This window comes from Erpetoichthys calabaricus, chromosome 4 (genome assembly GCF_900747795.2).
Source record: "Erpetoichthys calabaricus chromosome 4, fErpCal1.3, whole genome shotgun sequence".
Classification (NCBI taxonomy): Eukaryota; Metazoa; Chordata; class Cladistia; order Polypteriformes; family Polypteridae; genus Erpetoichthys; species Erpetoichthys calabaricus.
Genome location: NC_041397.2, coordinates 137,048,800 through 137,059,584, shown reverse-complemented (window position 1 = coordinate 137,059,584; position 10,785 = coordinate 137,048,800). Strand labels below are relative to the sequence as shown.

Genomic DNA, 10,785 nt, shown 5'->3' with positions numbered 1-10,785 from the left:
AAACATGAGAAGCACATTCATAATTTAATAGAGGAAAACAGACGTTCCTGCTCCATAAGGCAGCACTACTATACTGTATACTGTACCACACTAAATAAAATATAAAAGTCAAATTTTCTGTACCCTCTCGTTCTGTTTAATGGTTATTGTATTAACAAGCTGATCAATTCAGATAACGTCTCCACATCCTTCTTTTGAGTTCCCAGGTCAGATGAATGATCGAATCACTTCTGCGTGCCCAGAGTCCGACCATGGGCTTTCCCCAGAGAGCACTGCCAGGGATTTTCTAACTAGACACCTAAAGAACTCCAGCTGTCTCTTCTAATCCTCTTAGCCTAAAAGAGTCTGATATGATTCTACAGCCTCAGACTTTAGGTTCTTTTACCCATTATTTAATTTTTTTGTTTTTTTTTGGTCATTTGTGTCCATAAGTAAAGATTGGGCCATAAATGGATTGTAGTTTTATCACTTTGTCCAAGAACTTGTTGTAGCTCTTGTTTAATTATCAATATCTTATAAAATGTCTGCAGTACAGCTGCTGCTACACTAATCTGGTTGTCAGACTCTTTTAAGATTTCTCATGAACATGATTTCGAGTTAGCTGAACTATTTTACTTGTGGCTTTGGTATGCCTTTACCTAGAGATAGAAAACTGTTAGTTCTGTTTAAATTGGAGGTGCTTATTCTCATCATGACTGTGACACTCTGAGCTGGAAACCACTCTAATGTGTACCAGAGACCACAATTCTGTGAAACAAAGGAGACAACATCAGTTGCATACAGAAGCAATTCAGTCCTGTGCTCCTCCCTGCAAATCACCTTAGTATTCGATCTACAAAAATCTCAAACAGTGAGGGGACAAAATACATCCTTGGCAGCATTCATAGATGAATCTGATGTTAGCTACACAGATGGATACACTACTTTCATTTCATATGTATAGGGAAGGCATAGCACACAGACGCCACCTCAGAATTCCTTTAACCCATTACACTTTCTCCAAGGGACCACTTGGTACATCGTACTCTGGGCACTGTAAACAAATGTAGACAATAGGGTAAGACTCCCATAGCACCTCAAATTCCAAGGTCCATGGTTTGACAGGTTGTATGGATTCTGCGTTGCTCTCTCTAACAGGATGGACCTTCATTGCTGTCCCAAAGCTGTAGTTTCAGTCTCATCTAAAGTGTACTTTATAGCTCTTAGCTTGTGCTTTATTTTTTCAGCAGATGGAAGTTACCACTGATCTCTCATGAAGGTTGAGAATATGACATCTGATTTATCAGGCACAGGGTAGCATCCCTTATTTTCCACAAAATACTAAAAGTGCATGTTAACCAGATACACATGTAACATCTAGTACCCCTAAAAATTTTTGCCAGATCTCATTCATCTTCAGCTATAACAGCTTCATGACCACTCAACCAATATAGGATACCCCGACACAAAGATACACCCTGTCTCACCAGTTGCTTCAGGCATGGCCTCCTCCTCCAAAGAATATCTACAGTAAAACAGCAAAAAGTTTCTCAACCTGCCCCTCAAAATTCCTACCATATCCTGATCTGAGATGCATATCTCTCATTTTTTGTTCAGAACACCGTGGGCTGTTTGCTGTTTACTCTTCCAGAGATATTGAAAGATCTCTTAGAAAATTTTAAAGATGTCCCAAATGTCACTGTCTATACCTTAAACAAACTTCTTGCAGGCCAAGGCCTTTGTTTCAGATATTGCTTAAGCTAATTGTATATAGTCACCCAAAACACAAATTGCATGGTGGGCTGCTTCCTTATCTAGCCTTCAGCCTCTTACTGGTCACTCTTAGAATCCTTTCTGTGGGTGAAGTTTTCTTGACTTTTGTTTGCATCATTATGGCAGGAGTCAATTAGATGGCCCTTTGTCTATCTACTTATCATAGATCAATTAACCATGGCATAAGGATCTCCACAATACAGGATTCGCAGACATGCAAACCCCTATACTGGCTCAAGTTCTTAGTCATAATCCTCAGTTTTGAAAGTTTAGCATAATTACGTCTCACTATGTTGCTCTAATTAGTCTAAAATCCAGTTAAATCAGCCCAAAGATATTTTAGAGTTTGGCCTTTTATGTAGAAATGACCTGATTATTTTGGAGCACACAAAATCATATGGCTGTGCTGCAGTTTGTTGTTTTGCATGGAAATTTATTGCATTCATTTCAGCAAACAGAAGGGCAAAGGAACAGGGGCAAGAGACGTCAAGTGCATACAGAATGACAAGTGGAAATTTCCTGTCAGTGTGGACAGACAGGCCTTTCTCTGAGGCGGTGTGACATGTATATACAAGAAATATCTGTAAGTAGATAACTTATTGGCATGACTGGGGTAAGCAAGGCCATGGAAGACTGGACAGCTTGGATATTGTTGCCATACTTAGAGAGTACCCTCTTAAAAATAACTCTTCTTTAATGGCAGTTTAAAAGGGTTGTGTGTTTCCTTATTGGACCTTTGCATGACAAAGCACCATTTTATACTGGGAAGGGTTCTTTGCATATATGTGGAAAAGAACTGAAATCTTTCTTGTATTTTACGCTACCCACCAGGACACTAACAGATTAACAAACCGTGGACTTACCCTAAGTCCTTTAAAAAGCATGACCCATTGGTGTTTCTCAAAAGCGTTACCATCTATTCATGTGTTACTCTTACTTTCTGTATGGAGTCTAAGTTAATAAAGGTGTTTTCTGGAATTTTAATGTGGATGGGTGTTTTCAGAAGCAAAAATGGCATTGCTCTGAAAAACCTTCATTTTTTAAGATGGGGTGGGTGGGGGGGCAGGCATACTAACTGTCATGGAGGAGCTAGCCCCATAAAAGAAAAAGAACTAAAATGTTTTTATTATAGAAAACAAAATATAAAATTGAAAAGTCTCACAGCATTTTTATGACTCCTTTTCCGAAACTCTTTTTTTTAAACAAAGGTGACCCAGCAGCTGCTTAATTCCTGTTGCCATTTCTGCTGTTACCAGGAACAATGAAAAGTAAGTACACTAGTTTTCAATCCACCTGATTAGCATACATTTTGTGCTTATACACCGTAACTATTTAACATCTTATTTAAAACTTTTTACAAAATCAGCATTTAGGTCTTGATGGTACAGGGTTATATCCTGGAATTTGATTATTTTCATTTTTCTAAGCTTTCAATGTATACGATATTGCCAACTGTGAATATCTGATAACACAGACTCTGGCAATACTGCAAAATTTGCTACAAAACATACATAAGAAGGTGCTGTTGCATGATTGGCATGAGATATTGGAAGTATTGGTACCTCACAGCTTCAGACATCTGGGGTTGAATGCCAGTCTGAAGCACTGTCTACATGAACTGAGCGTCTATAACTAGTATTACTTAAATACATAAATAAGTCAGCTAAGCTTCCAATATAAAGTCAAGAACACCTCTGAAATAATAGAGGGGATAATAAAGTTATTCACAACTTTGAACATCAGAAAAATGATTTTGAAATTAAATCTAAAATTCAACTGGAAGTCAAACTAATGACTTAACAAGTGGTGTGATGTCATCATACAGCTCAGTTCTCTCTACTATGTGGATGTCAGGGTATATTTTTAAAAGTTTAATAGTAATGCATTACATTATGTTAGGTTACATTAGGTACAGGTAGACTTTATTATCTAAGAAGGAAATGTGTTTACAGCAGGAGAGTACAAAACATTAGGCGCAGTTACACAGATGCAAGAAAATAAACAAAGACACAGCAACTGATGACTACTGTTATAATAAGTACACACACTCAGGATTAGAACAAAGAAGAAAAATTACTTTTAACAGTACACAAAACAATAATTTAGAATATAGTATTTGGTAGCATCCCTTGAGGTAACAGAATTCAAAATTCTTATAGCCCAGGGAATAAAAGAGTTCTTAAATCTGTTGCTCTTTACGTTTGGAATTATTTGGCTGATATGTCTTTAATTATGACACAATAAAACCATGCCACAATGAAATATCCCACGTCTATATATATTGCATTTCAACCTAGTTAACACATTGAATTGCATTTCATTTTAGCACACACTCACGCTCATTCCAGACCAATTTATTGTTGAGAATTAACGTAACATACATGTTTTTGGGAAATGGGAGAAAAACTGTAGTACTCAGTGGAAACCAGTAGACACTGAGAGAACATACAAACATCACGCTGACTGTGCCCAGGTCAGGTTTCAAACCCAAGACTCCAGAGATGTAAAGCAGAGGTGCTGGCACAATCTATTTGGGCACTTCACCTTGGGCTGTGGAGGTTAACGATGCTGTTTTTGTGCTTCATTAGCTACTTTGTGCCAGAAAGAAAATCTAATAGCCAAGAATAAAAGGACTAATTGACACACATGTCTATTAGCTTGCTAAAAAATCCTAATAGGAATAACTGTGTTAAAGACAGAGTTATAGTCTATATAAAGATCCTACAAGTGCCAAAACACACCACTGGACCACTTTTAAGACTGAATGTGGATCATAAGTAGTGTAAATGTGTGGATGCTAGGGGTCGCTATTGCCCAACAGACAGATGCTCAAAGCATCTCAAAAGCAATAAGAAGTTTTTTTAATCTTCTTTCTTCTATAAATAGTGCCTTCAAGCACCCCAGCCACGAATAGATAATTAAATAATATTCACAATAATTCTAATTCTCTCCTCTACACCTCCCAGCAAGCTCTGTCCTACACCTCCCGACTCCGGCTTGCTTGCTGGGGTAACAGCAGTCCTTTATATAGTCCTTGACCCGGAAGTGCTTCCTTTCTTCCTCCCAGTGACTTACCAGCACTTTGGGTCAGATGGAGGATTTGAGTTTTCTTCTGACCGGAAGTACTTCAGAGCTTCCGTCCTTGTGACTTGGGGGTACTTCTGGGGTATGGCTGAAACACAACTCCTCTGGTCCTCTTGCAGTGTCCCCTGGCGGCACCCACAGTACCCAGCAGGGCTGTGGTATTACACTACATGTCCCATAGTGCCCCACGGGAATCCAGGGCACCACTGCAGTCCAGGGGAGCTGCCGTCTAGCATCTTGAGGGAGGCAGTGTCCTACAAAAGCTGCCTTTCCCCATCCTTCTATCTCAGGGACGTCCCGGCCGTGTTGAGCTGCTGACCGACTCTTCCAGTAGGGAGATGGCAGTTTGATAACAACAGCCTGCTATGATGTAACAGTGAAGATGCACAGTGTCATTTATACAGTATGTACTTTTATGTTTTGTTTTAAGAGGATTAACATTATCTACAGTCTATTTCATAAATGTTTATTCTGAAAGACAGTATGGTCTGATCTTCTGTGATTATGCGTTTCTTAACAGTTGAATCTACCTACCTCTTTTTTCCTATATACATGCTGTGGGGGTCTCTATACTTTTACCTAAAAACAAACAGATTATTTCAACCTCATCTCTCACTCACCCCTAGTAAGAGTGTGTTAGGTACAGGGCATACCTCTTACAAAACGATACTCTAACAAAACTACAAACATTAGGGCGTTTTTCACTACATAGAACCATAGACACTTGGAATAAGCTACCAAGTAGTATGGTAGGCAATAAGACTTTAGGGACTTTCAAAACTAGACTTGATGTTTTTTCAGAAGTATTAAGTGGATTGTACTGGCAAGCTTTGTTGGGCTGTATGGCCTGTTCTCATCTAGATTGTTTTAATGTCCTAATCTTATTGATATCTATGAAAAAATGTTCCAAATGGCACTTTTCTGGACCTTTAACTTCCACCGCTCAGCATCCATCTTATCAGGTTTCCACAGCTTCTTTTCACTTCTCAGACAAAAATAGCTGAGAATGACAGCTGATAAAATATAAAATATATAAAGCAACTCTTCTCTTTATTTCAGTCTGCTTGTCACCTATTACAGCCCCGGAAAATGAAAAACCACAAAGGGTCCCAAACACACAAACTATAAAGTAGTTTTCAGTACCTGCTCCATCTAATTTTTTTGTCCATGTCCTGTGGCAAGTCATTCTCCATCCATCCATCCATTTTCCAACCCGCTGAATCCGAACACAGGGTCACGGGGGTCTGCTGGAGCCAATCCCAGCCAAAACAGGGCGCAAGGCAGGGAACCAATCCCGGGCAGGGTGCCAACCCACCGCAGGACACACACACACACACACCCACACACCAAGCACACACTAGGGCCAATTTAGAATCGCCAATCGACCTAACCTGCATGTCTTTGGACTGTGGGAGGAAACCGGAGTACCCAGAGGAAACCCACGCAGACACGGGGAGAACATGCAAACTCCACGCAGGGAGGACCCAGGGAGCAAACCCGGGTCTCCTAACTGCGAGGCAGCAGTGCTACCACTGCGCCACTTCTTCAGTAGATGGATTGGGAGAGCATATGGGTTCACGAGGTTGCTGGAAAGGGTTATGTGGCGCTGACGATATCTTTGCAAAAGGATTATAGTCCAAGTCTTTAGAGCCCTGGTCCTTCCTGTCTTGCTATATGGTTGCGAGACATGGACGCTATCCAGTGACCTCAGACGAACACGGGACTCCTTCGGAACTCCTTCACCTGACCTGGGTGCATGTATTTATCAAGTGTCTCAGAATAGGAAAACGGTCCTTAATGTCTCAAAAATCTCAGACTGATGCAAATTTGGTCCTACTCTTAGGTGTAGGAGTAAACAAATATCAGTTTTCCTAATTTAGGAAGCTATTCCCAACTTAACCAGGGTTTAGGAGAGCATATGACCTGTCCTAACTCACTAGGACCTGCCAGAAGGTGACATTCAGGCTGATATTAGTACACACATTGTGGGAAATGCAGAATGTTTCCTTGAAAAAATGAACTTGTGAAAAGATATTGATTTGACAGAGATGGAATAATATTTGGAACAAATGTTGTATGTCACATGATTGCACTATCTTTGCAGAAAAGTCATGTGCTGTCAGCCAAATTGATGTTGGTAACATTACATTTTTTGAATACAATGAAAATTAATCTTTCCAATAACAATGATTTCGGTATGTCACAGCCAACCAGTTCTTGAATTTTCACCAAGCTTTGAATGCCCTTACAACATGTAAGGTAATCTTATGATTCAAATATTTCCCCACCCCTCCACATGAGGTAATTTTAGAGCAAGCTGCATTCATGCAAATCACTGGTTTTCCTGTGAATCACAAGTGATACCACAGTATCAACACACAGGTGGTGATGGATGCAAACCATATTATATTCATCAGCATATTACTAACTGAACATAGGCGATTGACAACAAAATGTCACAAATCCTTTGAATGTTTGCACTATGCTTTATAAGACCAGGAAGGTTCAAGAAGGCAGGTGGAGACTCCTGTGGCATTGGAAAAATAGAGCCTTGCAGAAGATAAGGGGTGAGGGGAATCAGGGAGAGAGGCACAGCACACTTTGTAAGACAATCAGGAGCAATAGAAGAGTGTTTTATGCATCCAGTTTTAGTAACAGTTATTTTACATGTTGTTTCCAGTTACCTATACAGCAGGAATGTCCTTCTTTCTGGAAAGACAGCTGTGAATCATTTATTGGTAAATAACCACGCCCATTATTGAGCTTAACTCTCAATTGGTGAAAGTGTGTGTGTTTTGGTCTATCCATCTTGGTTGTTCATTATGGTATTATTCTTGATTTAGTTTTAAAGTGACCTGGTTCAAGGCATGACTCTAGAGCAATGTTTCTCAACCGATGGGACGCAACCCACTTTTGGGTCGTGGGTTGCCAGTGGTTATTTGCAGGTTAATGGCGTTGGGTGTGCAAGTGGATCATGAGCAATACATAGCACTGCAAAAAATGAATCCCTGTTTGTATTTGTGGACATTTCATGAACTGCACTTGAATCATCAACGGGGACCCCATATTCACACTCGATTTAGCAAGGGTACCCCTGCTTTTACATTTGTGCTCAATGAATCACCAAGTGGAACCCCCCCAACTGTTCCATGCATGTTCAAATGCCCATTTGCAGTACATTAAAGATTGAGAAACACTGCTCTAGAGTAGTTCATGAGAGTAGCATAAACCTTTTATTTCAGTTTAACTCCATCCCTTAGGATATAATAATTATTATTATCTTTGTTCTGGCATTGAAGAAATACAAAGTGTTGTCATGATTTCAAATTAAACTACTAAATGTCTTCCCGAGTGCCATTTTGTGAGGCTGAGTGGTGGAAATCAGGACATTATTCATTCTCAACCATGAACTCCTACTCCTTGCTGGGAGTGGGGTTAGAGCACTTCATAACTACTTCTCATGTCCTACTTGGGTGTTGGACAAATTCTTATCCTAGACAGATTTTTAGTAAATTCTTAGGAGTAATTCTGAGATGCTTAATAAATACATTAAAATAACTACACATCTGTATCCGTATTTTATTTCCTACATTTTTTTAAAAATGTTCTAGAAATATTATTAGAAAGGTATCACTACCCCTTTATTTACATAAGATTTTGTAAGCATTTAATAAATTATATACACAAATTTTTGGATTCTACTTCTTACCTTGAAGTACATATTGTTAAATTTGGAGTAAAAGTTTAGTAAAAGTCAATGTTTTCCTTTGCCACCTGAAAAATGCTCAGTACAGAGAAGGTTTTCTGATTCTTTTACACAACTTATTTTTATCCAATTCCTCATTCTCTCATTCAGTTTTAACTTTAAACAATACACTTTCACTTTCCTTATTTATGTTAGTCTCTGTAAAAAGAGTTTATTTTGCTTTTTCATAAATCTTTCTTGGCCACCTCATAGCCCTGTGACGATGCAGGTTCGATACATGCTCCCATCATCTGTCCGGGAGCCCTTGAACCCTACACCATCGGTAATGTTACCGATGAGCTTAGCAGTGAGGCAACAACATAGCAAGGGGATGGTGAAAAAGTGCAAAGTGCTTTTATTAAAACAATCAACAAAACCAGGTGTTCAAAATAAAGTAATGTGCAGTGTCGCCAAAACAGTCTTCAATAAATAAATAATCCATTAAAAACGAGTGAAATATGTGTAGGTTAAAAAAAACAATTAGAAAAAACAATACTTTAGAAACGAGGTTAAAACAATGCTGGAAGCAGTACTTTAAAATAGTTACAGAGCCCGGTGACGTTTACCTGCCGTCTCTCCTGCTTCACCCGTCTGGGTCCCGCAACAGGAGAGTTGCCCTCTCAGCAGCTGACCTTCACTCCGCTCGACCGGTCTGGAGGCCTCCCGATTCCTGGTTTCGGTCGCGCACTCATTCCAGACCGAGACTTGGTTTCCTTGATGACGAGGACGCTCACATCAAGGACTTCACCCACCAAGCCTCCTGATGCGGCCAGTCGTCCTTCTTTACTGGTCACTCCCGCTACATGATCACTCAGCAGGAGCGACCACTACTACCACTCCCGGGTGTCGGCCCAACACCCAGGCTTCCTGTACAGCTGCATGCGCGAGCCTGCACTCATTCACTCACTCGCTCACTCGCTCGCTCTCTCTCCTGCAACGTCTCTCTCTCTCTCTCTCTCTCTCTCTCCCCTGTGTCCTGCTTTCACCTACAACCTCCATTTCTTCTCTCTCCTTTCTTTTTTCTCCCTCTAGCTGACTCGCGCTTCTATTTTATCAAGAGGGCATGGCTGCTGTAGCAAATTAGCAGCCCTAGGAACAATCACGGATGCGGGCGGTCTCTCACCTGTGCACTTAAGTGAGAAATGGCCACATCACGAATTGCCCTGAGAACTGCTTCAGCCACACAACCACCACGCCCCCCTCGCTAAGCTGCCGAGCGCGGTGATTATTTATTTTAAAAAATGGGCCTTTGATGGGAGCTGGGGACCCGCTATACCACAAGCCCCTATAGCCTACTGGTAAGTCATAGACCTCTGTAAGTATGTGTATGTTTACCATCAAAAGTGAATCAGAACAGTGTAAATGACCTGCTGTTCATTCTGTCAAAATCTGGACTGTTAAAAATGAATGAGCACAGTACACGTACATCTGGTACGTCTAACGTCTGGTACGTCTGGTACGTCTTGTGGATTGCATAAAAGCATTCATAAAAGCCATGGCCTATTCTAAAAAGTATACAATTTCGTAACAAAAGCAGACAATTCTGACTGGATTGATTAATTTTGCTGGACCATTAAAATCTTTAACCAAATTGTTTACTATTCTCTTGGACTATAGCCATTTACAGTACAAGGTGGATAATATAAAGAAGAACTTCAAAACATGCCACGGTGGAAACTACCCTGCACAATTAGAGAGTCCCAAACAGAAGATCACAAATTCACTTACAGCTTATTATTATTATATTACATTTATCCACAAAACTACATCTGCACAGGAGAACTGCAACTGCGGCATCTCTATGTGTTTAAAGGAACGTAAATGCTAAAACAAAAATTTTCACAGATACTGAGTTTATTAAAAAAAGTGCAGTTGATAAGATGAAAAAAGTTTTAAGTCACAATTATAAAATAAAGAAAATTTATGTGTGACTTTTTGGGCACTCTAAAAGAATGCAGATTTCATGTCACTCACCATTAGCTCATCTTGAGATTGGAGTGACATAGAACAGATGTCTGCGTTCATGAGATTTTTTAACAGTTTGGACATAAACAATGTTAAGTCTGTTGTTCATCCATGGAAGGAGCTCCATAAGTGGCAACACTATTGCCTGGTAAGCAGAGTACTGGCTGTTAACCCAGCATTAATGGCATTACACTGCATCATTCACATGTCAGTATTGTGCGCCAAGTAGTGTGAGAAAA

The 10,785-nt window shown here is 40.0% G+C and overlaps 1 protein-coding gene across 1 annotated transcript in view; it reads left to right on the top strand.

Moving 5' to 3' along the window:
• Positions 1–2,956: 2,956 nt before the first annotated feature.
• Positions 2,957–10,785, top strand: part of LOC114650290 (omega-amidase NIT2-like) — a 46,459-nt gene continuing 38,630 nt past the window's right edge. Inside the window, exon 1 of the mRNA XM_028799834.2 lies at positions 2,957–3,020. Within this exon, the coding sequence (XP_028655667.1) occupies positions 3,014–3,020 (7 nt within the window). The 5' untranslated portion in view covers positions 2,957–3,013. The remainder of the gene's footprint in view (positions 3,021–10,785) is intronic.